Raw genomic sequence first — 13,490 nt, 5'->3', positions numbered from 1 at the left:
TCCCACCACAGACAAGATGAGGAAAAGAATGTGGCATTTACCAACGATGGCAATTTGACTTTATTACTGTTTGAAAATAGACTGTGATTGTGGAGGTTATTTGACCATTTTATGCATGTTTTTCAGCAGGCTTAGCTTTAAGCTACATTCTAAATGTGTTTGCAAATGAAGTGAATTCAAGCAAGAAAAAGTCAGTCAGGACTAAGGGGCTGAGTGTCAGGATGTGTTGCTCTTACTCATATATTTTCTAGGAAATTTTACTGATTGGTGTTTGAGGATTTCTTTTAAAACCAACCGTATTAACTGTGCTATGGGTTCATTTCCAGAAAAAGAATTCAAGCAGAGTGCAGCAGCAGCTTAAAGGAGCGGACATGCAGGAAAACAATTCATTCCAGAAAAACAAAACCTGGTGGAAATAGGTTTTAGTGCGGTTTTGAAAAGCAAAATGTAGAAATTGCATGAAGGTAAAAGCTCTTCAGGCTTTAGTTTAATGGTCCATATAATGGGAAACATTCCGTTCACTTTAGCGCTTACCCCTCTAGTGTTTCCAAACATGTCCCTGTTCTGCCAACACTTCATGGGTGTTTAAAGTTTAACAGAAGAAGTATCCCATATGTCTGATGTGGGAAATAACACAACACTAATTTGAAGGAGTCCTGGGCTAGAGTTGAATCAAGTTGAAACTAGTCCCACGTAAACCCATATACGGAGGTCAGGGTGGCTCAGGGACGGTTAATGTTTTCTTTTTGATAAAAATGTGAAATACAACAAGCAGTCCTTGCAACCACAGGGTCGCCTCTGCTCCACTGTCATAACATGCAGCTTATATGATTTTAATATATCCTGTGGTACAAAGGTGAACAATTTAATATTTTCTGACTTAGTATGGGTTGCAAATACTGATGCCGTGTCACAGAAGTAGAGACTGCAGTAAGTAGAGAGAGAGTGTTTGGTAGATGTAGGCACTGCATCACTAGCAGATGAGTGACGCTGCTAGAATACAGCCTGGAGTCTCTCAGGCAGGAGGAAGCAGCTAAAGAGATCTCTTGGATTCAGGAAGCAGGGCGACTAAAAATACAAGTAAAGTTTGTTTGATTATCTTCCCTCTGATGCAGCTGCTGGCTGGTTTCCTCTTGTTCCATAAAAAGTCTTAGGCAAATCAAGAAGACCACTGTAACATTCATTCTTAGAGTTTATTCAGTTGAAATCCTTTTTCAGGAGACAATAGATGTGGCTGTTTGCACAGTATCAGGCTGAGAGGCCGACACCTCAGTGTTCCTCTTTCCTCTCTGCTCTGCAGCATTTGGCAAAGCAGCAAACCCCATTTTTTGTGTGCACAACAGCAATGGATGACCTTAAAAATGTTGGTACTTTTGGGGCTGCTACTTGTAGTACCTAGTAAAGCTGAAAGTGGCATCAGCAACACTACCTTTCTGCAGTAGTTTATTCTGAAGGATGGGCTTGTTTTGACTACTGCTTAGTAGTACGATGTTCCACTCTTTCCTTCTGCCTTTAAGAGCTCAGTGTTGTGCCTGCATGCTGCTGCTTTGTCCTTTCCTCTTGTGTTTTGCCATGCTGCCTTGCTACTTTGCACCTACCAGTTCTGTGCAATCCATCATTTTATTTTCTGTGCCTTAACAAGCCTTGTAAATAAGCAGCTGCATTAATCTTTCTTCACAGTTCTCCTCCTTGTAGTAGTTCACTTATTACCTATTAATCAGTCATTGCATCCATCTCCTGTATTTATTGTTCCATATCTTCTTTCATTTATGTTATAACAAGGTAAGGACTTTGCCCTCTTCCTTTGTGTAAACAGTATGCACAAAATATTTAGTATTGCCTTGCTTTAAAATATATAAGCTCAAACTGTCTAGAGAAGTGGGTTTTTGGCCATAGGATTATATAGGAATAATGATTGGAAGCAGCTACATTTTGCTCTGGAAACTCTGACAACTGGTTCCTGGCCTCTACTTAAAGGGTATTTTTATATTCTTTGTATTGTGCACCATAGTAGAGTTAGTCATATGTAGATCATCTGACATTTGTGCGAGTACTTTTCCCATTCACATGTCGAAGAGCGACTCTGAGGTTTTTTGTTCTTCTGATCCAGCTGGAGGGAAGTTTAGTGAGTAAAAGAGAAATTAACCTTTGTTGCTGTGTTTCCATGCAGACTTCATCATTTAGAGATACCTCCTGTCCGTACAGAACTCAGTTACCATGTGTGGTGCCACCCTCAGCATTGAGCAGTAGTGAGTACAGTCCGGAATCTAAAATGCTGGACTACGTGCAAGAGCTGGACTCTTCCTTCCATCCAGTCCTATCATTCCCTTCAGGTAAGTAACCCAAACTCCATGCCTCCACAGAGGGTTGTGTGCTTGTGAGAGCTGTGCAGTTCATGGACTAAATTTCCTTCGAAGTGAATTTTCAAGAGGACACGGTTCTTACAGAAAACTTTCTACTGGCAGAACACATGTGCTTAGGCTGAAGGAAAATCGCAGTTTCACACTGATATTTGAAAAACACATCTGAATTTCCCATACCAGTAAGGCAATTGCAGCTAAGAAAGTGTGGTCCGGGAACAATTTCTGGTTGGGTTGTTTGTGGTGAGTTTCACAGTGTGTCCACTCCAACTCAGAGGCACACTCTTAAATGGTGCTTTTCCCACACATCTTGGTTCTGTTGTTTTGGTGGGCAGCTTTCAGCTCAGGCCCTTTGCACCGGGCTCAGAAAGTTTCTTCAGGTTTTGTGATTGTTTTAGTGATAACCAGCCTTTTTGGTGGTTGCTGATGTTAATGATTTCTGACACCTCATTCTTTCAGTCTTCCTAAACAATAATGCAGATGTTGTCTCTGTCTCTTGTTTGCCCTGAAAGTGCGACTTGTACTTCCAAATGACCACATCAAGTGCTGTTGTCTGCAGAAGAGATTCATACTATTGAATTTTTTTTGTTCATGGGTTTTTTTTTGCATTTTAGACAAAACCTTCTTTTTGCTGAGCAGTACAGGAACCCTGCTGTAATGAGGGAATCCTGCTGTAATGAGGGCTTCTTTGCCACAAAATAATCCCTACAGAGGAGAGCTGTCCCCGCACGCTTCCTGAGTCACTCGGTGCCAATTTGTCTAACTAATCAAGTTGTTTCCTTGCTTCAGCTTCTGAGCAAGGACCGCTGACCACAGCACATGTTTTGAGTGGCTTTTGTCAGTGTTTCTTTAGATATCTGATCAGGGATAGTTGTATAAGGCTGTGCCCCTTGCCTTCATTCTTGCCTTAGTCTTAGGGGAGACTAGGAAGTTCGACAAGAATGCTGGAAATCTATCAGAAAAGAAAACCAACTCTAATCATCATGAAAATAGAAGAAAATGAAAGGCTACTGATTGCCTTGTGGATACTGTAGGTCACTTGGCCAGAATGAAGGAAGAAAAATGCTATTCTGATACCAAGGACATCTTTCTTTTGAGGAATATTTATTCTCTTTTTCCAGGAATCTTAGCCTTGCTAATAATAGATAAGACAGGATAAGAGTGCTGGACTACTGTGTGCTGCTTGGCCATACTCCTTGCTTTTGAGGGAGCGTAGGTTCCTGCTCTGAACCTGCTCTGTGCACTTTGCTGTCTTTTCCTCGTCAGGAGGACTGTTCGTTATCTGCCATTTTCTTTTATGTGAAATAATTATTATTATGAGTGTATGCTAGAAATTTTCCAGTTTGATCAGGTAGTATCTCTCATGATTCACTTTCATGTCTTCTTTGCAGCTTCCTTAGTTAACCCTTTCCGGGGGGATAACTTCTCTTAAAATACAACTCGGATCCCCACATCTTTTATTATGGACCCAAGTCTTAAGAGATTCCATATTACGAAGAGTCTTTAATAAAAAAAATCAAGTGATTGCATCATACCTTGAGCATGAAAGTGATTTTGAAGCTTACACTTTGATGGATGGAACTTTGTAGTTTTTATCTAAGACGTTGGGCCTGGTGCTTTAACACCTGGTTTGTGGATAATCTGGAACAAATGCTGTTGCCCTTCTAATTAAGGGACAGGAGCACATAATAAACAATCTCTGAGACTGAGGTTGTTCTTCAGGAAGAAGTCAAGAGAAGTTGTTGGTTTTTTTTCTTTACATGAACGTCATGACTAATAAACTTTTCAGCCCTCCTGTACTGAGAGGTAGAATAGGAAACGTGCCAAAAACCTTGGGGGGAAGAAAACCTTTTGCAGGTCAGCTTTGATCTTGAGACTAAATACCTACTTAGATCAGTATCAAATTGAAGTAATTTGTTCTTTTTAGTTAGCAAAATACGTTGAAAGGTTCTGTCCTGGCAAGTCCTCAAGGCACACGAGGCTGTGGTTGTATGTAAATAAAAATAATTCATTGCCCACCCTGTGGCCCTGTGCTCAGTCCTCTGAATGTAATAGTTGTCAAGCCTGCTTCTTATGTTGACATATTTCTTTCTCCTTGATTTCTCTTTTTTTCTTTTATTTCCAGACAGGCTTTTCTTATAGTGACCTATTTTTCTTAAGCCTTCCTGTCTTAACAACAGTGGCTAAATTCCTTACCACTTGAGATGTTTTGCAGACTAATTCTTGGTTAGAACTCCCTCAGGAAATGAATTACATTTCCTGCTGTAGCCTTTGCCAGAGGGAGAAAGAAGGAATGTATCTTGAAATTACCTCTAAGCTCTCAGCAGTAGCGATTTTGAAAAGCGTTAATTACTTGCACCCAAAAGGCTGAACCAGAAGCCTTGTAGATTATAGGGAAAGTGCCCTGTGTGCTCTTTATCGTGCTGGGCTTAGTGCAGAAGTTAGTCAAGAGGGGAGGACCCCGGTCTTCCTCTCATTTTATCCTCCAGAGCTTGTTTTCATGAAGATCAATTCTGGAGTCACAGCAGGTACAGACACAGCCTATTCCAGAGTAAGACAACCTTGAATTTCCTACTTTGCCACTGAAGACTAAAGAAGTTAAGCTGTTAATCTACAGAGTGTTCACACTGCGATTTGTTGAGGAGCATCAGTTAAGTTTAAGTCCTACCTTGATTTTAATTGCCTTACTGGTCCTTAAAAGCTCATAGTGCAGGAGGGCTTGGAACCACTTAAGCGTAATGCCTCTGTTGGCACAGGTGGCAGTGTAGCTTCACAGCTAAAAACTGTCTTGTTTCTACCATGGTATAACTCACTTTCTACTAGCAGAAAGAAATGTACCTTTATGTCTTACCTCTCAGCAATTACAGGAGATTATCTTAGAATCCTAGAAGGGTTTGTGTTGGAAGGGACCTTAAGGCCCATCCAGTTCCCTGTAGTGAGCAGTTCTCAGAGCTGTGTCATTATATGACTCACAGGACTCAAGGCAACTGCACTGCTCGTAAATGATATTACACAGTGTTGTGTAAATTGATTTATAGACCTCTGGTGATGACACGTATTTCATTATTTCATAGGCTACCATCTAAACCTCGTTTTGTTTGGATTATTCATTTATTTTAGATATTCCTCTTCACATATACTTTGAAACATTATTAAGGAAGGATGACGTCAAGGGAGAACCTGTTGATGCCTCATATCCTGGAGTGGAGTTTAAAATAGCTCCAGAAAATGGTACGTACGGCAAAATACTGTAATGTTTACCAGACTGTTTTTCATTGGTTTGTCCCAAAAACGTTCGATTTGTAAATTTAGCAAAAGCAGTTATCAGGGAAGGTATCTGGCCAGGGATTTAGGTGGAAGAGGAATCTCTAGAACACAGGTACTGCAGTTACGGTGAAGCGATCCCATCAGGAGGGCAGCAGTACAAGTGCAGGGAGTTTGGACTGTGAGTTCTCTGCAAACACAGGTGCCCCACTGCAGTGTTGTTAATACTTGGATCCTTACCTGAAGTTTGCCTTTTCCGCTGTAAATAGTTCACCAGGTGAGATTGCCTGGAATTGCAGCCATGGAGAATAAGTTCACTTGATATTTGCTTTTTCTGTTGTAGACTATAATCACCATAATGTTGCTCTTAAACGATGGAACAATAGCTGTTTATCTAATTCCAAATCTCAATCAGTGTCAGGAACATCTGAGCAGCTGTCGGAAGGAAGAAAGAAAAGACATCTAAGTGAGACAGCAGTGGGTAAGAGAAAAACTGTGTTGTTTAAGACAGTTCTATTTGTTAAAGTGTATGGACTTTGTCGTTGGGCTTTTGTGAATGAATTGTAAGGTATCTCCAAAAAGGGTACCACTGCAAAACCTTTCAGGAGTAAAGGAGTGGACTTAAAATGCCAGGAAAAATATGGCAAAGTACCATAATCCTCTTTTTTTTCTTCGGTGTGTATTGCAAAAGGACACAAGCTTCTGTGTTTTATTTTTGAAATACTCTTTAAGGAAGCTGCTTAGCAGTCCCACTGTGTTTTTGTAATGCTGGGTGTCACTATTTTCATGATGAATTCCTTTATAGTAGCCCATTGAAACAGACTGAATCACAAAGTTATCTGTCAAATCACTGCCCAGCCAAACATTTACTATTCCTGGCATCTTTGGTCAGCAGTGCTTCATTTCTTGTGTACTGTCACTTGCGGTTCTGCCTTCCTTCCAGGCTGTTAGGAGGACTTGTGGGTAACCACTGCTTATAATTAGCGTTTCCACTCTTGTTACCTTTATATTTTAAGCCACTGAATCTCTACTTCAGCAACAGGTAAATTAATAGAAGCTGCCCTGAAATTTCTATAGAGCCAATGTGATCACGTATAGACAGGAGATTCAGTACGCCCATTTAGATTTAAATAGCATCTTACTTCTCCAGGCTATTGGGATGCAAAATCTAACAAATTCTATTACAGATTCATTTATGTGAACTTTGGGAAAGCTTTTGGCGAAATTCCTCCCAAAAGATATAAGGAAAAATTTAAGAGGGCAAACTGTATTAGTGTAAAATGTCCCCTAGGCAAGAACTAAAATGTACAAATCATCAGTTAACATAATGGGAAAATACACTTCTAGCGTGGATCCGGGTAATGCTGTAATCCAGGTAAAGGAACACAAGTGGGGGTGTGGGAATTGCCACAGAGATAATTTAACCAGAAATTATGATCTGCTTAAGAACAAGAAGAAAGCCAAGATGCTTATCAGCCCGGCCCCCAAAGGCAGGTGCTGACCCAGCGCTCCTTCTAACCATGCTGCTTCCCCAGGTGAGCTGTTGTGCACACTGAGAGCAACAGCTGGAGGTACTGGGAGCACCAGAGAGGGAACCTCTTGATATAAACCTTTTGAAGTTACAATTAGTCCTCTGCTAATAGTATTTGGCTACTTGAGGTAACAGAAGAAAAAAAGCTATCTTTTATCATAAGGATCGTAGTTTCCCAATGCCAGAGAACTGCTTTGTGGTATAGTGAGGAGCAGCAGCAGTTGTAGTTTATTAGTGCTATGGGTGTAGTACTACATATTTATTCCTAATTTGGGCTCTGTCTAGGAGAAATTATCCATGGGGAAGGTCAGCCTGATGAACAAGGCCAAAAATAAAAGCTGTGTGCCAGGGAGCTGCAGCGCTGCCTGGGAGATGGGAGTTCATGTCTTTGACCCGGCCTGTTTGGATGTAGGATCTGACTTACTTAGCTTTTTTTTTTTTTTTTTTTTGAGTTGGAATCTGCTGCTTCTTTTTATTAGTTGTTAATTCGTTCTCATTTATTTTCATCCGGGCATTAAGGTAGAAGGAAAGCAGAACGCTGGTGGTTAACTTCTGAATCCCCCTAAATGCTGCTTCCACCGAGATTAAATAACAGTGAAGGGGAATTAGGATTTGTCTGGAGCAGTGGGCCAGTGCTAGAAGAAACCACACGAAGAGATGGAGGAACTAGTTTTGTTTGTCAGCCTCGCTGCCAGTTTTGTTTTGTTGTTTGCCCATTTATCCAGGAGGAACGTGTCAGTTAGGGATTGGTACATCAGAGACATGAAGTGCTCTTAGGGGATGCTGGGAAGCATTCTTCTAGGTCTGATTGGATTTGCTGTGTGTAGTCTAGGACGGGCTCTGTAATAAGCAGCAGGATTTGCCCATATGAAGTTGGTTCCAGCAGAAGAAATCCTTAGGAGAAGGAAAGGGATGAGTTTTGTGGAGCGGCAATGACAGGATGAGTAACAAGTGTTTATTTAGACAGCTTTTTTTAGCATTCATTAAATCTCAAGTGGATAGCTGTGGGCTTTTAGAAATGTCTTTACTATTACTGTATGGAAAAATATCCTTGCTCTAATAGACAACAGGCGGTATGCCTTTTTTTTCTAACTGTTCTTTTGTGACAGGCGAACGTAACACCAGGTTTGAGACGTTCTCCTTTCAACATGCAGAACCAGAATCCCCTAGCAGTTTTGCAGCCGTGACCAATATCAATGCGATGTCTAGGCCCACTCACAGCACTTCATCACAGGTAAAAGAAAAATGCATCCCTGTCTTGGCTGAAATGTTAACGGAGTTGCAAATAATCATCAAAAATATGTGCCCTTTATATCTAATTTAGTGCTAAGTTACAGTAAAGAACCTTTCTTACATTAAGTAAATTATTCCAGACGGATTATGTGGGCTTGGAAAACAGATAATTGTTTGTTAAAGAGTTTTACAGATGATAGAACTAAAGTGAACGTTTCTATTACTGGCACTGGGCCTTCCATTTTCCTTTTTCTTCAAATTTCATTGAATATACCCTAATTTATGCTTCCAGGTTTACATACGAGCTCTTTAAACACTGTCTTCTTGGTGCAGATACAGTCACAGTGCTTGTTAAGCCTCAGCTTTTCTGTTTGAAACCTCTGTGCTGCACGACTGGCAAAGTCTCTGGTATAGAAATCTGCTGAGGAGCAGCAGAGCTCTGACTCAGCAAAATCCCTGAAGAAACTTCATTTTAATTCTGTTGGAAGCAATGAACAAATTCATTTTGCTCCTCAGGTTTCAGGCCTCCAGTTCTGTTTGTCCTAGTGCTGTGCTGGTGCCTGCTGAGTTTTAATCTGGTGATGATGGCTGGAAAACTGAATTCAGATAAACATCTTCCAGGCAATTTGGGCCGTGCACAGATCTCTTATTCTCTCTTCTTTGATGAAGCCATCTTTGAAGAACACCTACCTCAGTATTTTAGAATAGATCTCTTTCCATTACCATTCAGCTAAAAATTGAGAGATTATATTATGTAATATATCATGATTCAAAGCTAAACTCTCTCTGGTAATCAAGGAAGCTCATTTTTATCCCTGTAGGTTCCATGCACTACTGAGCACAGAACACCAGGAACCCTGCTGTGATCATGGCAAAGAAATTCAGTTAGGAAAAAGGGAGCATTACATTTGAAGATCTCTTAAATATTCAAAATTAACAGTAATTGAAATTAGGGAAATACCCACTGATTTCAGAAAGAGTTATGAAAGCAAGGAGTAAATCTCACTGATGAGATGGTTTAAAGATTGGTTGAAATTCCCTTTTTAAACAAAAAAAAATAGTCATTTGACCTCCAGAGTCTCTTGAAGTTAGAGTTTCTTCTTATGCACTTGTATTATTTCTCAGTTAACTTAGTTGCTATGTTGTAAGCCAATGAATCTTGAATTGATTCTATTACACAGCATAACTCCAGGAGGAGGCTGAGAAGTGAGAGCTCCTATGATATAGACAACATTGTTATTCCAATGTCACTGGTGGCACCGTCAAAGTTGGAGAAACTGCAGTACAAAGAAATCCTGACGCCAAGGTTTGTTCATGACCTCAGTTGCAAAGTAGGTGGCAAAATGAATGTGACAGCATTAAGGATATTGATGACTTGTAGTCAGATAATGTTACAGTACTAAGGTGATCTTCTCATATGCTTGGTGGTTGTTTTTTTACAATACATTTCAATTTGTGTATAGGAGTGGGTGAAAAGATGGGTGGTAGGAAGACCGGTCAGCTGATGGCACAAGGGAAATAAAGCAATAGGCACAGTGATGGCAGCTGCGGAGGCTGGCTAAAAATAGAAGGGATTTTACATCATCTTAATTGCAGTGATACTTATAGGCTTAAGTATGCTATTGGGCTGACCCTCTCAGCAGTTACATGAGATTGCTGTCTTTTGTGTGCATTTGGTTCATTGAGACCCTGGAGCGTGTCCATAGAAGGGCAACAAAGCTGTGATGGTCTGGAGCACAAGTCTTGTGGGGAGTGGCTGAGGGAGCTGAGGTTGTTCAGTGTGAAGAAGAGGCTCAGGGGAGACCTCGTCGCTCTCTACAACTCCTTGAAAGGAGGCTGTGGTGAGGTGGGGGGTCGGCCTCTGCTCCTGCATAACTATGATGAGAGGGAATGGCTTTAAGTCACACCAGGGGACGCTCAGGTTGGGCATTAGGAAAAAAATATTCTCTGAAAGAGTGGTGAGGTGCTGAAACAGGCTGCCCAGGGAGGTGGTGGAGTCATCATCCCTGGAGGTGTTGAAGAAATGATTAGATGTTGTACTACCTGGGACATGGGGAAACACAGTGGCAGGTGAACAGTCGGACTCAATGATATTAGAGGTCTTTTCCAACCTTGGTGACTTTGTGATTCTTTACAGCTGAAACAATGACTCAGTTTTTAGGTAAATTGACTTCTCTTGTTTCATTTCTAGCTGGAGAGTTGTTGAATTAGAACCTTTGGAAAGATCTCATGCAGATGAAGAAGAGGTAAGCTGTATTTTAATTCAACCAACTGCATGGTTAAAGTAGATGTATAATTGGGATAATCAGGATGTATTTTCTAAAGTCACCAACGTTGTGCAAATCCTGGTGAGTTTCACATTTCAAAAAACAAGTATTGGGTGTCAGAACTTGGGAATGTGTCCTACCCCAACCCACCTGACCCTGTAGCGGATGACAGAAATGCAGGTATCTCCATTAATAATTGCTTTTTCATCTAGCTCCTATGTATCTTGCCATTGGCACAGTCAGAGCTCACGCAGGGTCCCCTGCTCCTTAGCATTCAGATGTTGGGTCTGCTACTGTGACTGCCTCTGGAACTACCTGTGCTATACTGTGTCTTGTCCTTTTCCTTCATGGCCGGTTCCCATGGCCACTTGCCCTTCAAGAGGTAATTTGGCATTTTGCCTGCAGGCCCAGAAGGTTCATCAGGTTTTCTTGTCAGTGTTCTTTCAACCCTCCTGCTGGAAGCAAACTTTTCTGCTTTCTCAGGAACAGCATAACCTTTGGCATTTCCTGCCCGTCTTTTTGCCACGTCTGCACACCATGTGCTACTACTGTTGCTTTCTCCAGAAGTAAAAAATTCCTCTTTTTCCTTCAGGAGTGCCTGTGGACTTAGAGGCTGAGGGGTTTTTTTCTCCCCTAATGATGAGCCTGAGCCTAGCCCCAGTGTGCACATAGCAGCCGGTCTGCTCACTAGGCCGCTTTTCTGTTCTTCCTGTCTGACTGTGGCTCCCCTTGAGTGTCAAAAGACAAGCCTGCCAGTTTTACTGTCCTTTGGACATCTGTAGTCTCTCTCCAGTCTCTGCTATAGGCCATTACCAACTGCTGTAGCTATAGGATTAGCATTTATACCTTCATCTACAATATCTATTCTTGAGCTCATTTTTCAAGGGGCTTAGGGGCCTTATTAGTAGGAAAGTTCTGCATTTATGTAGCAGTACAGAAGATAATGCTAAACATAATGCTGAATGGACTTCAGGGTGTCTCTCCGTGAAGCGTGTGCACTTACTGTTAAATAGCCCTCCCAGTACATTTGTGTTTGGCATTCCTAGTTCAGCCTGTATGATTCATCACTTGGCCAGGAAATAACTTGAGTACAATAAAGCAGCTTTGCCTCCTGCTGTGGTCCGCTGCTTCAATATTGTCTGTCAGCTGCTGGGGAGAATGAGAGAGATGTCAGATGAGGAAAATGATAAAGAGCTTACTCTTCTAAGTTGTCCTTTGCCAATTTTCCCTTTTTCTTTTGGGATCATATTAATTGGTTGGGATGTTTTTCTGAGCACTGAGAAAAGGTGGTTGTCTGATCATAAATCTTCCGTTGCCTTGCTTGGGTTTTGGGCTGACTTAGTTCTGTTACTGAGTAAGCTTGAGAAAAGGCATGAGAGAACAGGAGCATTACCTTTTCTTCTTTTCTTCGCTCACATTCTGACTCTCTTGAAGTTCTTCCTTGGTGAGCCTCAGCAGATCTTTGTGGAAGAAGAGAGAGGGCAAAACTTACTGTCTGCTTCTGTAGAAATGTAAGCTTTTTCTTTGCTTTCTACTACATAGCGGCCTGTGGTGGTACCATAGAATAGTTGCATTTCCCACTTGTCTTCTGTCTGGCTAAATTTAGAACTCCTTGTGTCAACCAGCAGTTAGGATCTCTTCCACTTGATGCAGCAGTCTTGTACCCAAAGTTTCCACAAGTTAAAAGCAAACACGGAGTCCCACGTTTGTCAGGTTCTGCAAGAGCTGAACTTGCAAGGATAGAAACTCAGCAATTCCCTGTTCACAACACGTTCATTTGAGTACAAAGGCCTTACCTTTTTTGGGTACCTAGTTCTCGTTTCTGGAAGTTTTGCCTTACAAGGACAAACACAGAAGTTGGACAATCTAACAGTTGATCTGCTATCTATGTTTGCTCTATTGTTCAGTCTAAAAATACGTAGGTTTTGGACATGCAGCCTTTCTATTTCCTGGTCTGCATGTATGAATTTGTAGCCTGTTACCGCTTTAATGCAAGGGAGGGTGTGGTATGGGCTTTCCTGTTTTGTTTTGTCTAGGTTAAAGTTTCTGGCAGGGCGAGGGTATAGAAGAGCATTAAAAGTCTATTTTGTCACTGTTCTAGTAATGACAAGTACTTCAGAATATTTGTGTAATTAGTTTTGCCTAAGTATTTTTGTGGTGTGTGACTTGGCGTTTCCCACGGAGCAGAAGACCGAAGCACTGGCTTTGTTTTGAGAACTTTTCAGTACTATTCCTGGTCACTGTTTCTTGGTGCTGTTCCTGCTCCTTCAATGTGAATGCCCAGTGCTTGTAGCTTAGCTAGATGAGATGGAGAGAATTCACACCTCAGTGGAAGCAAAGTCTTGTTCTTTGCATGAGCTCCTTACATGTGCTTCACAAAGAGACCTTCCAGCCTTTGCTCTCAACGTCACTGCCAGAGCCTTCTGACAAGTAATGACAGTTCTTTGGCCTTTCTCAACCTGTTCTTGGTGGGGAAAAAAATCAAATTGCTCCAGCTATAGTAAGTACAAATTCACCTAAAGTTGGTGGAGGAAATATATAAAGTCTTAGGGAGTGGCAAAGGCTGTACTGAATCAAGTAGAGACCTTCTATGCTGTAGCATACACATTATGCATTCTGTCTGTGGAACAAATAATAATTCTAATATCAACTGCATTAGTGGTCAGTTTTGGATGGAAGAGAGTAAAACTTAAATAAGCAAGTAGTTAAATCTCTGCTGTCAGCCACGGAAGAGGTACAGTAAGGCTTATTTCAGTACTGCAGAACTCTTGGCTGGCAGAGGAATGCGGGCTTTGATTTTGAAAGGAAGCTCATTAAAAATGAAGTTTCTTCCCA

General features: G+C 41.3%; 1 protein-coding gene across 20 annotated transcripts in view; it reads left to right on the top strand.

The window, feature by feature from the left end:
* KANSL1L (KAT8 regulatory NSL complex subunit 1 like) overlaps nt 1–13,490 on the top strand; it is a 57,523-nt gene that overhangs the window by 38,502 nt on the left and 5,531 nt on the right. For 9 of the 20 annotated variants that reach the window (XR_005861612.2, XR_005861613.2, XR_001467403.4 and 6 more), the window contains 6 exons: nt 2,171–2,333; nt 5,481–5,591; nt 5,968–6,105; nt 8,265–8,389; nt 9,570–9,694; nt 10,580–10,634. Coding sequence is in view for 14 of the 20 variants with exons in the window: in XM_015289312.4 (XP_015144798.2) it covers nt 2,171–2,333; nt 5,481–5,591; nt 5,968–6,105; nt 8,265–8,389; nt 9,570–9,694; nt 10,580–10,634 (717 nt within the window). In the remaining 6 variants the exon portion in view is untranslated. The remainder of the gene's footprint in view (nt 1–2,170; nt 2,334–5,480; nt 5,592–5,967; nt 6,106–8,264; nt 8,390–9,569; nt 9,695–10,579; nt 10,635–13,490) is intronic. The other 11 variants (XR_006939880.1, XR_006939881.1, XR_005861611.2 and 8 more) reach the window with 3 other exon arrangements.

The sequence above is a fragment of the Gallus gallus genome, chromosome 7 (genome assembly GCF_016699485.2).
Source record: "Gallus gallus isolate bGalGal1 chromosome 7, bGalGal1.mat.broiler.GRCg7b, whole genome shotgun sequence".
NCBI classification, from domain to species: Eukaryota; Metazoa; Chordata; class Aves; order Galliformes; family Phasianidae; genus Gallus; species Gallus gallus.
The sequence above is the reverse complement of the archived record's forward strand: the minus strand, read 5'-3'. Positions and strand labels throughout refer to the sequence as shown.